Source organism: Ricinus communis, chromosome 1, assembly GCF_019578655.1.
Source record: "Ricinus communis isolate WT05 ecotype wild-type chromosome 1, ASM1957865v1, whole genome shotgun sequence".
Classification (NCBI taxonomy): domain Eukaryota; kingdom Viridiplantae; phylum Streptophyta; class Magnoliopsida; order Malpighiales; family Euphorbiaceae; genus Ricinus; species Ricinus communis.
Genome location: NC_063256.1, coordinates 47,988 through 65,138, shown reverse-complemented (window position 1 = coordinate 65,138; position 17,151 = coordinate 47,988). Strand labels below are relative to the sequence as shown.

Here is a 17,151-nt window from a genome sequence, read left to right as displayed (position 1 = left end):
TCATCCATTGGCTGGGAGTCTTGCATGAGAGCTTCTTGTTGTGCCCTGGTTAAGGTAGGGTCATCCAGTGGAGTTAGAAGATCAGAGGAACAGAAATGTTCAATGGATTGTCCAGTTGATTGATGTCCATTGAAAGTGCAGACTAATGGTGCAGAGACATTAGCTGTCCTTAATTCATTCTTGTATTGCAGGGCCCGCTTTAGTTCTTCTGTGATTGCTGGAGAAGCAAGATGTAAAGGACTATCAAGTGTTCTCCAATAGTGACAGATATTTTGAGTTGCATATGTGTCTTCTGACAGTCGGAGATAAGGCTTGTGCAATATAAAAATGGCACGGTATTCCGAAGCTCTGGAATTGTTGTCTGAGAATAACTGGTGCTCATGAATAAGTTTAAGGAGATGGAGTTTTGAACCAGGTAAGGAATCTCCATGGATATGACCCCGAGTTTGCTTCATTGTTGAAGAAGTGTAAGAGATTCATAATGGGCACTTCTATAGCATGATGACAGACTGTAGATAGGCACCATAGAAACCATAACTCACTTTCATGCTTTGGATGTTCAGGAGATAAGTGGTAAATCAGACACCAAGGGTAGTCTGGAAAGAAGAAGTTAGGTTGTATTGGGAGTGAGAAGGTTTGTTGAAAAGTTGCCAAATAATGGAACATCATGTTCCGGGCAAAGTCTGTGACTTGTTTGGTTGTAAGGTTGTTGGGGAGATCTGGTGGTGAAAGAGGTTGCAGGTTGGATCTGGAAGATGAAGAAGCCATAAATATTATGGGAAGATTTATTGTAGAGGTGAGAAGGACTATAGGTTGATTCTGAGGTTTGGAAAGTCTGGATAAGAAATCTGGGATTAGGTTTCTTATCCCTTTTATATGCTCAACCTTAAAGTCATACATGCTGAACCATGATTTTAATCGCAATAGTAGGGGCTCAGGAAAGGTCTTCTGGTTGGATTCAAGAATCTTTGGGAAGGAAGAGTTGTCCATCCGAACTAGAAAGTGCTGTCCAATCAGGAAGAATTTAAACTTTTTTATCCCGTACTTCACCGCCAAAATTTCCTTGTAGGTCGTGTGATAATGTTTTTCTGAAGAGGAAAACTGACCCGATGCATAACTACATAATTGTTCCTTGTCGTGGAGCTTTTCTAGGAGGATGGCCCCCCATGCATAGTCAGATGCATCTGTTTGGAGAATAAGTTCTCCTGCTGACGGGATTGTAAGAGGTGGCGGATTGTGAGCTAGCTCTTTTAATTTTTTGACAGCTGTTGTTTGTTCCGCTCCCCATGGAGGAGGGTTCTTCTTGAGCATCTTTGAGAGGTGGCACGTGTAACTAGACAGGTGTGGAATGGCCTCTCGAACATAGTTCAGGATTCTAAGGAACTGTTGAATTTGTTTTACTGATAAATTCCCTTCTGGAAAATTATCAAGTTCCTTTGTCAGGTGGGGACCATATGTGTACTGGCCATTCTTGAAAAGCATTCCAAGAAATTCAATTTCTCGTTGGCCAATAGTGCTCTTCTTTTCTGACAGCATAATGCCATATTTCTGGATGATGGCAAAGAACTGTTGTAACAGTTGGTGATGGTCCTCTGCTGTTTCTGAGAATAGAAGGATGTCGTCGATGTAGATCAAAGAAGAGTAAAGGATAGGCCCAAAAATCTCAATCATTGTCTTCTGGAATTGAGATGGGGTTGTCTTGAGCCCAAAGGGCATAACAGTCCACTGGTATTGGGCATTAGGGATACAAAATGCAATCTTGTATCTCTCTGTGGGCTGGATACCGAGTTGCCAAAAGCCCGCCTTTAGGTCAAATTTGGAATAGTATTGGGCCTTTTGGATGTGGACCTTGAGATTTGAGATCCGAGGGAGAGGAAATTTGTTGTCTTGAAGGAAATGGTTTAAGGGCTTGTAGTCTATGAAAAGCCTCTTCTTTCCTCGGATCCTTTCAGACCTTTTTTCCACATAAAAGGCTTGGCAAGCCCATTGTGAAGTAGTGGGTTCAATTAGACCTTCAAATGTCGCATTCGACCTGCAAGGGCTAGGTCTGTGGGAGACATTCCCATGTGTGTGGCTTTAGTAGGGTTAATGTCTTCATTAAGTTTGAAGGGGAGGCTGATATAGAATTGTGGATTTTTTCACAGAGGAAGAGGATGTTGAAAATGTGAATGAGATTCCAGACAGAACTGAAGGAATTTTTCTGTGTATGGAAGGAATGGTGGAATAGTATCCGTCACAGAAAACAGATTTGAAGTTTCAGTGTATGGTCGAAACTGTCTCTTGAACTTTATGCCAGTTGGAAGAATTTGGAGCTTTTGAGCTTGGTGATAAACATCAAATCCTATCAGGATATCCTTATTTGGAAGATCTGAACCAATGATGTGCGTCCATACAACGCAATCAGGAAAGAACTGTATTCCGATCTTCTGTCTTGTGATCAGAGTGGTTTTGAAGGTTTGACCATTGGCTGCCCTGAAGAACTGATCATGGGGCTTCCAATACTCTGATGGGAGAACCATTGGGTTCATCATGCTTCTTTGTACTCCAGTGTCAAAGAAAGCTATTACTGGTACAGGCTTGGAGTATTTTGAGGATAGTATTTGTATGGGAATATATGGGACTGGAGGAGGTTTTGTAGTAAATTGAAAAGTTTCAGGAGGTGGAGAAGAAACAAAGAAAGAAGACAGTAGGGTTGGAGAGAGAGGATATTGTATTACATCTTCCAGAATACTCTCCTGACTTTCTTCATGCAGACCAATCATCAAGATTGGTATTTCACTATCGTCTGAGTCTGAAGAAGATTCTTGTGAGGACTCTATGGAGTCTGAGAATTTCATTTCTAACCCAAATAAACTTTCTGGGGTAAGATCTTCTTGCTCTGAAAGTAGAGATTCTATCTCCTCTTCAAAAGAGTCTGCAAGAGATAAAGACATGTTGACTTGTTGAATCATCTGATGCTTTGTACATCATGGCCGATTCTGGTCAAACCCCTACAATAGTTCAAGCTCCTCGACAGCTTGAAAAGGAAGATCTACAGAAACTAATTCCTATTGAGTGGGTAACAAATTATGAGAAGCTCCAAGCATCTCAATCAAAACCAGTACAAGCCACAGATCCCCTCTTTATTCAGCAAAAGGATGGGACTGTTAAGACGGTCTTTACAAGAACTGAGGAATCTTCCTCAGCACCATCAATTTTCCAAGCATCAATGATACAACCTGTATCACGGCCTAGGGAGAAGATCCATATTCACTCCTTTCAAGCATCTGGCAACCAGATCTATGCTGCACAAGTGAGAGGACACTTTGTCTGGGATGTAGCCCCAGAAATGTGCAAGCCAGAATGCCTATGTAATGATGATATGGATTATGCTGAACCCTGCTTTCAGCATCCACAGAAGAATCCAAAGAAGATGTCTCTGGATACTTCTTGTTCAAAGATTCATCCTAAGCCAGATGATCGGGATCCAGATGGTTTCCAGAGAAAAAATAAAAAGCCACTGCCAATGTTCGATGAGGCAATTGAGTTTCTTGCCAAAGAAGAAAAAACAGTCATTGACGTTTCTTATGATGATTTCAAGGAAATTATGGCACAACTCAACATTGAATATGGCAAACCCCTTCGCATTGCAGGCGGAGATCGATCGGATCCAAAGGTTTATAGGTCGAAACTCGGTGCATTCGCCCGGTTTAGTACAGGAGGTACAAAACGTTGGGCCAGGTATAACAATGCCACGAACTTTTGGACCTACTTCATCTTTGTCACCTGTATCAGCGGTACAACCCTTGGTTCAAGAATGTTTCATGTTACAACCAGAGGATTTTCCTCCCTTGGGAAAAACAGAGAACAAAAGATCTGAAATCCTTCCTACACGGATTTCACCCTCTAGAAATTTAGAACCACTGACACCCCCTGAAGAAGTACTCAACTGGCAAACATCTAATTCTATTGTCCAAAACACTTATTTGAAGAAGATATATGGAAAATTGGATCAAGCACTACACTTGGTTCAAAACATAGATCATAAGCTAGATACTTTTTCACAAGAAGTCCTACAACTGTACTCATCCCTGACAGCAAAGTATCAAGCTTTGGACAAAGAACTCCGGATACCTCAGCCGATCACCCCCTCTTTTATGCAAAAGCAAAAATTTCCCGGCTGAAGAAGTAGATAGATCAAATTAAAAAGTCTCAGGAGGTGGAGAAGAAACAAAGAAAGAAGACAGTAGGGTTGGAGAGAGAGGATATTGTATTACATCTTCCAGAATACTCTCCTGACTTTCTTCATGCAGACCAATCATCAAGATTGGTATTTCACTATCGTCTGAGTCTGAAGAAGATTCTTGTGAGGACTCTGTGGAGTCTGAGAATTCCATTTATAACCCAAATAAGCTTTCTGGGGTAAGATCTTCTTGCTCTGAAAGTAGAGATTCTATCTCCTCTTCAAAAGAGTCTGCAAGAGATAAAGACATGCTGACTTGTTGAATCATCTTTGCTGACTTTTCTGGATTCCTAGGACAATTTTTTGCATAATGTCCCTTCCTTTTGCAGATGAAACATCTGTCAGATTTGTACCCCTGGTTCCGTTTTTTACGGAAGTATTTGAATTTGAATCTCTTTGGGTTCTTTTTCCTGAACTTCTTGTTGCTGCGCGTGTATTTCTGGAAATGATGTCCAGATTTCTTCTTATGATTTGTACAGACGCAGTTGGCGGCTTTGCACTTAATCTTGAGGTGGTTTTTGTTGCAAGCCTTTTGAACTATCAAGTCCCTTTGAGATAACCTTTTGAATAACTCTTGTTGATCACACAGTCTCTTAATGGAAGAGAGTGTGAATTGCCAGATTTCGCCAAGTGTAATAGAGTTGACTGGTCTCTTTGTAGCCGCAATCATATTGTTAACCTCAGGTTGTATTTCATCCTGCAAAGAGGTGATGAAGGTATACTTTAGTGTATCGTCACCATCATGTCCTCCAATGACATAGTAGAGCTTAGACATAGCCGAATAGTGCTTTTTCAGATCCTTTATTTTGAATGAACAACATTTTCGATCAAAGAACTCTTGTTTCTGCTGTCTTATGACAAGGTTATAACTTCCAAGGAACTAGTTATGGAGGATCGTTACTGCTGCTGAAGAAGTTGGCAGAGTGACAAATTGAAGCCTAGTGTATTCAGGCTGAGACTGAAACCAATCTCTTAAGCTTCCGGTAAACCTTGTGATAAATTCGGCAAGGACTTTTTTGAGTGTGGCCCCTTCAAAGGTCATCTGAAGATCAATCCATGCCAAGAATTCAGAAAGCTTATCCTTCCATTTTGATGGTGGTAAGTCATCAAAAGTGAACCAAGGTCCTGTGCTAGCTGGTTTTGACCTTGGGTTTAGAGCTCCAGTGGGAGCAAAGAATGACTGAGCATCCTCATCTTCAGGTTCCACTATTTCTGGACTGGAATCAGTAGCAGAAGTGTTCATGAGGATTTCAGTGATGTCCGCTATCTCTGAATTATCTGAAGAGGATTCTGAATCATACGGACTGATGAGAGATTGCTCTGGAAGTTTGTCTTTAGAGGCTAGAGGAGGAGAGGTTTTCTTTTGCTGGGTTTCTGAGTTTTTTGGGTAAAGGTGAGAGAATGTGCCAAAGGGCTGATAAAGAGTTTCTTGTGGTTGTTCTGGTTGTGAAAGAAAAGGGAAAGAAGAAAAGTACGAAGGAGCAATAGCCGATGAGGTTGAAGCTGCTCATATGAAAGTTGGAATTGCAGCAGACTGGTTTTTCCGGAGATCATTTTCAATTTGATCTATCTGCTTCTTCAGCCGGGAAATCTCCTTTTGCTTTTGCATAAAAGAGGGGGTGATCGGCTGAGGTATCCGGAGTTCTTTGTCCAAAGCTTGATACTTTGCTGTCAGGGATGAGTACAGTTGTAGGACTTCTTGTGAAAAAGTATCTAGCTTGTGATCTATGTTTTGAACCAAGTGTAGTGCTTGATCCAATTTTCCATCTATCTTCTTCAAATAAGTGTTTTGGACAATAGAATTAGATGTTTGCCAGTTGAGTACTTCTTCAGGGGGTGTCAGTGGTTCTAAGTTTCCAGAGGGTGGAATCCCTGTAGGAAGGATTTCAGATCTTTTGTTCTCTGTTTTTCCCAAGGGAGGAAAATCCTCTGGTTGTAACATGAAACATTCTTGAACCAAGGGTTGTACCGCTGATACAGGTGACAGAGATGAAGTAGGTCTAAAAGTTCGTGGCATTGTTATACCTGGCCCAACGTTTTGTACCTCTTGTACTAAACTGGACGGGTATCGGGTTTCCAGCCTATAAACCTTTGGATCTGACTGAATCTTCGTTCTGCAAGCTGCAGAAGGGGGTTTGCCATATTCAATGTTGAGTTGTGCCATAATTTCCTTGAACTCATCATAAGAAACGTCAATGACTGTTTTTCCTTCTTTGGCAAGAAACTCAATTGCCTCATCGAACATTGACAGTGGCTTTTTATTTTTTCTCTAGGAACCATCTGGATCCCGATCATCTGGCTTAGGATGAATCTTTGAACAAGAAGTATCCAGAGACATCTTCTTTGGATTCTTCTGTGGATGCTGAAAGCAGGGTTCAGCATAATCCATATCATCATTACATAGGCATTCTGGCTTGCACATTTCTAGGGCTACATCCCAGACAAAGTGTCCTCTGACTTGTGCAGCATAGATCCGGTTGCCAGATGCTTGAAAGGAGTGAATAGGGATCTTCTCCCTAGGCCGTGATACAAGTTGTATCATTGATGCTTGGAAAATTGATGGTGCTGAGGAAGATTCCTCAGTTCTTGTAAAGACCGTCTTAACAGTCCCATCCTTTTGCTGAATAAAGAGGGGATCTGTGGCTTGTACTGGTTTTGATTGAGATGCTTGGAGCTTCTCATAATTTGTTACCCACTCAATAGGAATTAGTTTCTGTAGATCTTCCTTTTCAAGCTGTCGAGGAGCTTGAACTATTGTAGGGGTTTGACCAGAATCAGCCATGATGTACAAAGCATTAGATAAGGCTTGAAAGCCTGGGATCTGCAAGTTAAGTGCATGATCCTGCAATCGATAAACGATCTGATGGTGAAGAGTAGCTGAGAGAGCATTATCAACTTGACTAGCTCCCGTGATTTGGACTTGTACTTTCAAGGCAGTGGATAGATAAGGATCATTCAGAGAGAGGTTAAAGTTTGGGAAGAAAGTCAAAACAACACTACCAGTGTTAAGTGTTGTGCCTATTGTCCCAATCACTGCATGCTCGTACTTGAGATAACGAGTGTCCAGAAGCGACATCCGTGTTGTAACAGGCAATCCCATCCTTCTTTTAAAATGATGAATTATGAATTCCTATATAGGAAATTAAAATATAAATAAAAAGTTTTAAAAAAATTAAAACAAAAAGTTTTAAAAATGAGAAGTTTTTTTTTTTTAAATTTATAAATTTAGACTATTTTTTATTGTAAATTTAAAATAGTATTATAAATTTTATAAGATCTCTCTTTTAAAATATTTTAATTAAAATCGTGAGTTAACTTCTTTTCATATTAATGTTTGTAATTAATATCAATATTGATATAAAAAATCTAATCCATATCGAATGGATATAAAATATTTGATATTGTGAAAATCACACAATAAAAGTAAAGTTAATTCGCAATATTTGATGATACACATCAACATCATAGTGAGCAGTTATGAAATCCACAATATTAAAAAATAAGCATCATAGTCAGCAATTATGAAATCCACAATATTAAAAAAAAGCATCATAGTCAGTTGAATTTGTTTTTTTTATTTTTATTTTTATAGTTAATTTAGCTGAAATGCATACATTATAAAATTTACTTTGGCCATTTAACTTTTAAAACAAGGCTCAATTTCGCCACTTTTTTTTACAGATTAATTTAACTCTCTAATAATTTGATTTGTAATTAATTTAATTATCTAATTAAAATATTTTTATATATTTTAAATTTTGAATTAGTCAGTAGAAATCATGTAAAGACTGATAAAGTGGTGGATTGTAAAATCTCATATATACTTTTATTTTGTATTTGATAAAATTGGTAATTTTTTATTGATTTGTGGAAAAGTAATAGCGGCGGTAATAAGCTGGTTTTGATATTTTATTAATTTGTAATAATTTAAAAAATTTATATTTATATTTTTAATTTTTAATTTATAGAAAGAGAATAAAATTTAATTTGGCTTTTCAATTTATCGCTTGAGTTCAATTTGACTATTTTTTTCATTTCTTTTATAGTTCGTGCAATGAACTGGCTTAAAAAATAGCTAAATTGAACTTATTTAAAAAATTTAAGAATAAAATTGGGGATAAAATTTATAAGGGTAAAATTGAAACTAATTGCAAAATTCAAAAACTAAATTAAATCTTATTCCTATATTATAATATATATATATAGTGTATGAATGAATTTGATGGAGGCGCAAGCTAAAAGGCGGGAGGCTTAGACAAAGTGATTCAACTTTAAAGGGGCGGTCCACTCGATGTTCTTAAATGAAATTGTGAATTTAAATAAATAAAATAAGGAAGATTTAAGTAATTGGGATATTGGTTAAATTAAAAGGGATGATGATGGGTGACCAAACCGTATTGAAAAGAAGTGTTTCTTTGTCATCTCATGTCACGTTGTAGATTGCAGCTACTCCTTCTCCTTGGCATAGGATCCACTTTCTTCTGTAACTTGACCGGCTTCCCCTGCTCCAGTGTTTTTTCCTTTTTGGGTTGGCTTCCTGACTGCATCTTTTTGATGTCTTGACGATATGTGTGAAGTGAAGATCATATAATATAATTCAGTCTTTTCTTGCGAGAAGAAATGGCATATTCCCACGTACAAGACACTCCTGGATTTAGGAAAACTGAAACGGGAAACCAGTCGTATATATTCAATTTTTATATATATAATAATAGACAGGATATACATCAAAAGTCTGGTAGATTTTCTTATACATTTGCCACAGCCTCAAGTCTCGAGTGTCAACAAAACATGGATATTATTTCAAGCTCTGCCTCTATGTACACAGAATACAGACTTTTCTAACTCTACAACTACAAACCTAAGTGATGACTAAAGTGCAGCCAATGAAAGGCTTCCGTAGCCCCCCCTTCTTTCTTTCCATTTTCAAACTGCATACGCAATAGATATACATAGGGGGATTCCGAGCTTTAAAAATAAATAATATATATTATTTAATTAATTATAAGTTGAGGGGGGAACTATTATCTTATCTTTTATAAGCAGTGAGTAATACGAAGCAAAAAATTTCAAAATGGTAAAATTATAAATAATTTTTTAATAGTGTAGCAGTGCAGGGCAAATGCGACAAAATGACATAGTCAGCCTCATTGGTATTAATAATTAAAGTATAGATAATAGATGTCCCTTTAATTCTACGACTGTGTGGCAAAAACCATGAAGACAGAAAATGGTAGGTAGGTTAGACTTGGAATCCTAATTCCCTTTTCCCTTTGCCCACAATAGACAATAGTAAGAAAGATTGGGACTTGGAAAGCTACGCCTATTGAATTCAATTCATGCACGACTCTCTCCCGCTTGGATGACTTATCACTTCTTTTAATTTATTAAACTAATAATTTGGCAACTTCTGGGGATTTATTAATAAGCACTTCTAAATATCCCACCCATACATACACTTGCTTATCATCTTTCTTTCTTTCTTTCTTTCTTTTTCCAAAGGGTCTACTCAGCACCTTTTGTATTTCCAATTATCCTATGATTTCCACACATTGACCCATCACTAACTAATCCCTCCCAATTCCTTTCTTTATTGCTTCCAACTTTTTCCTACTTCCATTACCCTTACCATGTATGTAGTTTTTCATTTATTTTTTATTAATTAAATTAGAGTTTATGATTATAAAATTACTCTCACCCTCATACATATCTATCTCATTAAGATTTTATTAAGGATAAATACCAAAAATTGTCATTTAATTATCCAAATATTTATATAAATAGATAGAGTACATGCTACCTATTTAAATATATTTATTAATTATTTAATTTAAATAAATTTTAATTGAGTTCGAGTAGTATGCAGACATTTCTATTAGGGTTCATGACAGATTCAGGTAATAAATATAATTTCTTAAATAGATTTGGGACGGATTTAGATATATGTATTATAATTGGGTTTGGGTTCAAGTATTCTTAAAATGGCAGATGCTCTACCCCTACATGTGATTGTAAATCATGACAAATATAAATATTTTACTGTTAAAATATCTCAATTCACAATTATTTAACTATTTTTATTCCAATCAACTATTATTTTTATATTATCGTGAGTTTATAATTTAATAATTGAATAATATTAAATCTGATCATATCAGTAACTTTTTAATCTGTAATTTGACGATTAAATAATAAAAGTATAAATGCAAACTTATAAGAACAATGTCTTATTATTATTACCGTTTCAATAATTTTTTTTGTGATTTCATAGAGCCCTGCCCAGCCAAAATAACACAGTGACTCGTACAATCATGCGGACTTAAAAGGCCAACTAATGGCCACTAAAAACACTCTAATTTAGAATGAAAAACTAAATACCAGTTAGTTTTCCCAGGCCGAAGGACGTATCTAAGGATAGAAGCTAAATGCCTCAGAAAAAGACATTTATTATATATTAAGTTTATTTTTAATAAGATTAATATTTTTAAATCTTGAAGATATATATTTCACGAAAGGTGCGAGTAAACTTTATAATGATTATTTAATAGAAAAAATTATTTGCATATTTATATTTTGTAATAGTAACTCAATATTAATTATCGATGCAGCAGTCTGGAAGACTTTTTCCTAATTAATTTGTGTTCCTGGTTCCCGTATACATATGGTCCTTGTGAAGTCAATTGTACTCAAAAAGACAAAAAGAACATCCCACATTTTAAGAAAGAAAGACACTTCTTGTTTAATAAAAAAAGCAAAAGAGGACCATCATTTGGAAATGGTTGAAACTGAAGGCCCAGAATCTGGGAAAGGCAAAGGGTTTTGAATTGTCTGAAGAGGCAGTCCATATCTGGATTTAGAAGATTTTATATAAGTGGGCCTGGCGGCCTTTTCTTTGTTGATTTTTTTTTTTTTTTCCGGAGAAGATTAGGGAATTGGAATTGGGCAGAGATGGCAGCGGAGCAGATATTTTTTATTACCCGATTTGATTGGATTTTAATTATTTAAATATTTATATAAACGATTAAAGTATCTACGTTTTTTATATATATTTTAAATGAGTATTAATTGGATTCGAATTTAGATATATAATAAGTTCTATATTCATTGCTATTTTTTAAAATTAGAGTACGTCAATAAAGAATACTTAATAAAAAATTAGATAATATATTATTATGATGTAGAAAATGATTTTTATATGTTAGTATTTAGTTATTAATATTTATTAAATTAATTAAAATTAATAAATATGTGCGATTCATTATTATTTAATAGAGAGGTTGGATGTGAAGTAATTGGAGAGAGAGAGAGAGAGAGAGAGAGAGACTAGTCACAGGAGAGAAAGATGTATGAACAGATTTGAAAAACCAAGAGAAATACAAAGAAATGAATGGAAAGAATTAACAATAAAGAGAAGGGAGTGGAGGGGAGCAGGCTATTAGCTTCGAGTAAATAATAATAATAATAATGTGAATGAAGTTGTTGTTCTAGATAGCGGCAGGGGGACTCGCTGAGGATCTTTAGGTGTTTCTTTTGGCATTAACATTGTTAGATTAGATTGGAAAGACATCATGAGATATTCTTTTTTCTGATTAGAGAAAATGGTGTTTTTCTTTTATTTATTTGTAAAACAAGAGAAAGGGAGACCGACATTTTATTTTTATAAATATAAATACATCTTTCACGTGTACATGTTCAGAAAGTCATGTGACCCTGAGAATCACTCTTGACTTCAGACTTGAGGTTTGGTAATGGAGAAAAGGCAAACAAGGAAGAGAGGTGTTCATTTTGTTTTGGTTTTGGGTTTTTGTTGTGAATCTCTAAGGCAATCTATTAGCTAGTCCCAAGCACATTATTATTATTATTATTATTAGTTCGTGTCAAATAACAGTGATTCATCGATGGTGGATCTGATACTAGTAGTAGTGATGTCTAAATAAATCATTGAATAAGTAAGAGAGTGGAATTGATGGGTTGCTTTCAATCAAAAACGACGCATTTGGCATCTCCAGATGAAAAGCCACTTCCTCCAGCTGAAGACAAAGAAGAAGAAGGAGAAGAAGAAGTAAAAGAAGAAGAAGAAGAAGAAGAAGAAGAAGATGGCAGCGCAGATCTAAAAGGAAATGAAGAGGAAGAGGTGCCTCCATTCCGAGAGTTCAGCTTAGCAGAACTAAGAGCTGCCACTAATGGTTTCGCTACCCATTTCATTGTCTCAGAGAGCGGAGAAAAGGCTCCTAATGTGGTCTACAAAGGGAAGCTCAATAACAATCGTCTCGTCGCCATCAAGCGTTTCTCTAGGCTCTCCTGGCCTGACCCTCACCAGTTTCTGGTACTTTTTTTTATTTCTATATTTATACTCTTTATTATTGTTTTTGTTTTATTTATTCATCGTCGAACCAATTAATAGACAGAGGCTTCTGGAGTAGGGAAACTTAGGCATAAGAGATTAGTAAACTTAATAGGCTGCTGCGCTGAGGGCGATGAGCGCTTATTGGTGGCCGACTACATGCCCAATGACACCCTTTCCAAGCATCTCTTTCACTGTATCTTCTCTCTCTCTTACTCTTATTTTTATCTTTTATCATTTTTGAAATTCTTTTACAAGCTTATCAAACATATTCTCTTAGGGGATAAACAGCCATTGCCATGGGAAATGCGCCTCAGAGTTGCTTTCTTTATTGCACAAGTACTTTACCACTGCAATTCCCTTAATCGTAACATTTACCATGATTTGAACGCCTATCGTGTTCTTTTTGATCAGGTACCTCTTTAATTCTTTTATTTTCTTTATGCTTAACAATCACAACGCCATACCATCCCAGTTCACGCTGCTTTCTGCGTCCCACCACATTTTCCCCCTTATACTGCTAAAATTCAATTTCTTTTCTTTCTTACATGCTGTGTTCCACAGCCTACGACTACCTGTTTGTCCTTTTCTCCACCTATTATCCTTGGACTTTTTAATTCTCTTTTTCCTGCACAGGATGGTGACCCTCGATTATCTAGTTTTGGTCTTATGAAGAACAGCCGAGATGGAAAAAGCTACAGCACTAACTTAGCTTATACTCCCCCTGAATTTTTGCGCACAGGTTCTTCCTTTTCGCTCCCCTTTTACTTCCATGGATCTTTTTAGTCTACTTACAGCTATTATGTTTTCTTTTAGCCACCTAATTTTTTTTTATTATTCTGCTTCTGTGTCTGGCTCCGCAGAATATAGCTAAAATATCTCATATTGTATAAAGTTGTTGCTGAATACTGCCAATAACATGACATGCTATTAATATTTGTACACATTCTATCTAAGCTTTCAGCCAGCCCTTTGACAAACATATAAAAAATTGACTTTAGCTACTTATATCAGTATGTATGACTTGGACTCTAATGTTGCAGGTAGGGTCATCCCTGAGAGTGTAATCTACAGTTATGGAACTGTTTTGCTTGACCTCTTGAGTGGGAAACATATACCTCCGAGCCATGTACGGTTCATTCTATCACATACCATAATCATTCTATTGCTCTGCTCTTGAAGGAAACTGTTTCACGAGACCTGCTTTTGCAATGTTTTCACCTTGCTGAGTATTTTTAGCATGCATTGTCAAATTTGAGTAGTTGACAAGATGAGATAAGTTGACATGATACACACAAATGGCACTCATATATCTCCTAATACTAAAAGTTTGTCCCTTCTAGTTGTTACTACTTTGCTGCAGAATCATAATCTTATTGATATCTTTGGCTGATATCAGTGTACAGCTTTAATATATTCCTGATTCATGATTCGTCTCCAGGCATTGGACTTGATAAGGGGGAAGAATTTATTGTTATTGATGGATTCATCCTTGGAAGGACAATATGCAAATGAAGATGCAACTGAATTGGTAGAACTTGCCTCAAAATGTCTACAGTATGAGGCTAAAGATCGACCTGATATCAGATTTCTTCTCTCAGCAGTGGCACCCCTTCAGAAGCTGAAAGAGGTGAATTTCCGAACTGCCTTTGGCTTCCTGAATGCTTAGTCATTTTGTTGTTGTTTTCCTCTTTAATGAGAATCATCATGCATGTGGTCATTGGTAAGGCATGTGTTCAAATTGGTCTCCCTAGGTTGCATCACATGTGCTAATGGGCATATCGAAAACTCCTGTCCTGCTGCCAACCATGCTTTCCCCACTTGGAAAGGCTTGCGCTAGAATGGATCTTACCGCAGTGCATGATATTTTGCTTAAAACAGGCTATAAAGATGAAGAAGGTGCAGAAAATGAGGTGGGTTAGAGGTGCTGTCAGTTTCTTTTTATTTCTTTACAAATTGGCCATCAACCAAGTAGAAGAAAAAGGCTGAATGGACAGAAGGTCATAAATAGATTAAAAACTAATTTGCTTCAAAATGTGTCTTTTCTGAAGCTGTCATTTCAAGAGTGGACTCAGCAAGTGCAAGATATGCTGAACACAAAAAAGTTTGGAGACATTGCTTTCAGAGACAAGGATTTCAAAAATGCTGTTGATTATTATACAAAGGTTTGCCACTTCCTCCCAATGAACTTTCTCAAATTGAGTAATGGAATGTTATAATCTAATGTGAATGTACCATAACTATCAGAGAGGAAGTAAGGCCACTTAAAGCTGTATCCTATAGATGATAGATTAGAAGGCATGTTGATTGACCAAAAACAATTACGAGATGTTTGGTATGGGGCAAGGAAAGGAAGGAAATAGCACTTCCTAGGAAGTAGATATTTTAGTTTTATTTGGTTGCATTAATTGACCATTGCACCCTCAGTTAAATATCTAAAAGAGCTAATTCTAATTTTTTTCACTAATTAATGTTAGTAGCTAAGTGTTAATTATATTATATTAGGTATTATTATTATTCTTTATCCTAATTTATCCTAATGATTTGATAAGTGAGAATTAAATTTCAAATATTTATAAAAATAAAATATATAAATAAATATATTATGTGTGTATTTTAAGATAATAATAGATTATTTGTATTATTAAAATCTATTTTTCTTACTATTGTAATTTTATTTGAATAAAGATTATTTGTTAAATTTTTTTTAGCTATTATATATTTAAAATCATTTATATGCTAATTGATGATATACAAATCATATTTGTTATGGGCATTATCGTCTTTCAAGACATAAACAAAGCAACAGAATTTCTATTTCTTGGGAAGTCAAATTATGTACCAAACACTTTTAATATCTAAATCCTAGAAATAACTTCTTTAGGAATTAAACTTTCCATATCCATTCTTTTTGGAATCGTGCACCGGATTAAGAAAAGAAAAAAGATTTAAAGCATAGACGGCAATTCAAATTTAGATATCTCCAATACCCTGTATCAAATTACAAAATAAAATAGAATAGATGCGGAAAGTAAGAGATAACCAAACTACTTGTCTTCTTGTAATCGGAATTCCAATTTTTTGGAATACTCCAAGTTCCACTTGAACATCTAAATCTGGATCGATATAAAAGATCTTTGAACAAAGTTTGAGCACCATGCCAAATGTGTCTGAAAGAAAAAAGACCAGGGTGAATTAAGCATGTCAAAAAGTAAATCAATCCCTTGTACTACTACGAAAAACATCATCAGATTTCAAAGTAGCGCGATCTAATTTAAGTGAATGATTAGAAGATCAGACTGTAGCTGCCAACCTTTAAAGCATAAGTTAGGAGTTTGGTTTCAGCTTGTGAATAGGATGGGCCTAAGCTGTAGGTTTTCTCATCTTTTTACTGAAAAAGATCCTGCATGCCATGATTGCTTTGCCACTACGCTCATCTGCTTTCATTCTTACTGCCTTGGCAATATCTTTGTTGCAAAGAATGCAGCATTCCATGCTTGTGAATTTATCATTTGTTCCAAGCTGATGCATATTTGTGATTTAGCCATTTAGGTAGCAGTACTCATTTGTTAACTCATAGTAAAACACATGTAGTCCAAAAAACTTTGTCGGGTATCTCGAATTACCATAAACCTGTAGTTTAAGTTGTATTATCTTTGTGAATACAGCTGGTATCGATGATGTCTGTTCCGTCGGGAACTGTTTTTGTGAGGCGAGCCCTCTCATACTTGATGATTGACCAGGCAGAACTTGCCCTGAGAGATGCCATGCAGGCTCAGGTGTGCTTGCCTGAGTGGCCTACTGCCTTTTATGTACAAGCTCTTGCACTCTCCAAGCTTGGGATGGAAACTGATGCTCAGGACATGCTTAATGATGGAGCTTCATTCGAAGCGAAGAGGCAGAGCAGCTGGCGCATTTGAATTTGGTATGGAAAAAGAAAAAGAAAAGTGTTGCTCTAGCTAGCTATGACACGGAGATGCAAGTGAACTGATTTCATATGCTGCGAGGGTTATTTGGGTTAAACGCCCCCTCCTTATCATTAGAAAATATTAGTTTTCCACACAGAAACTAAGACATAGAAACTAAACCAAAAAAAGAAAAGGGGAAATTTTGTTGATAGCAGAAAATAAGTAGAGGCAACAGTCTAACCAGTTTCAGGTAAGCTTATAATACTAACTGTTGATTTTGGTTGGACTGTTAAATTGATAATGCTCTGCTGTTTCTGCCTAAATTGCTCGCAGCATGAGTCGAAGAGCCAGGACCCAGACTGTGGATGAAAAAGTTCCAAGTAGATTCTTTTTTGTTTTTTATCCTTATCTTTTTGGATCTTGTTTTCCTCCATTAGCAAATGCCAAGTTGAGTTAAAAGTATATTTGCAAGTAAAACTGAATCTTTTTCGGTACACAGAACCAAATGAGTCTTTCTTTCTTTTTAGGCTTAATTACCAAATAAATTCTGAACTCTCATGTTGTTATCAAAATTAATAAATCTTTTCAAAATTTGCAAAACTGAATTCATGCTTTTAAAACACCAGTTTGAATATACATACTTGAAATCAGCCGGCGTTAATTTTTTTAAAAAAGGA

General features: G+C 36.2%; 2 protein-coding genes across 3 annotated transcripts; one reads left to right on the top strand and one right to left on the bottom strand.

Annotated features, from left to right (window-relative positions):
- Positions 1–4,376: 4,376 nt before the first annotated feature.
- Positions 4,377–4,997, bottom strand: LOC125368706. Its single transcript, XM_048370308.1, has one exon. The coding sequence runs from the start codon at positions 4,995–4,997 to the stop codon at positions 4,377–4,379; it is 621 nt and encodes a 206-aa protein (XP_048226265.1).
- A 6,532-nt stretch (positions 4,998–11,529) lies between these two features.
- Positions 11,530–16,876, top strand: LOC8266687 (serine/threonine-protein kinase BSK2). Of its 2 annotated transcripts, XM_002526476.4 has the most exons (9): positions 11,533–12,548; positions 12,627–12,762; positions 12,847–12,980; positions 13,203–13,308; positions 13,610–13,695; positions 14,008–14,196; positions 14,321–14,479; positions 14,618–14,731; positions 16,235–16,876. In XM_002526476.4, exons 1-9 carry the CDS (start codon positions 12,189–12,191, stop codon positions 16,484–16,486), a joined length of 1,536 nt encoding a protein of 511 aa, XP_002526522.1. In that variant the 5' UTR covers positions 11,533–12,188; the 3' UTR covers positions 16,487–16,876. The 2 variants fall into 2 exon arrangements, with proteins under 2 accessions (XP_048232989.1, XP_002526522.1); XM_048377032.1 differs by lacking the exons at positions 12,627–12,762; positions 12,847–12,980 and having other exon boundaries at positions 11,530–12,548.
- Positions 16,877–17,151: the final 275 nt, after the last annotated feature.

Bases quoted from the DNA above. Each gene is read 5' to 3' on its own strand.
- LOC125368706 (XM_048370308.1), bottom strand. From the start codon at position 4,997: ATGTCTAAGCTCTACTATGTCATTGGAGGACATGATGGTGACGATACA.
- LOC8266687 (XM_002526476.4), top strand. From the start codon at position 12,189: ATGGGTTGCTTTCAATCAAAAACGACGCATTTGGCATCTCCAGATGAA. The intron at 12,549-12,626 runs GTACTTTTTTTT...ACCAATTAATAG, and splicing joins CTGACCCTCACCAGTTTCTG to ACAGAGGCTTCTGGAGTAGG. The intron at 14,732-16,234 runs GTTTGCCACTTC...TTGTGAATACAG, and splicing joins CTGTTGATTATTATACAAAG to CTGGTATCGATGATGTCTGT.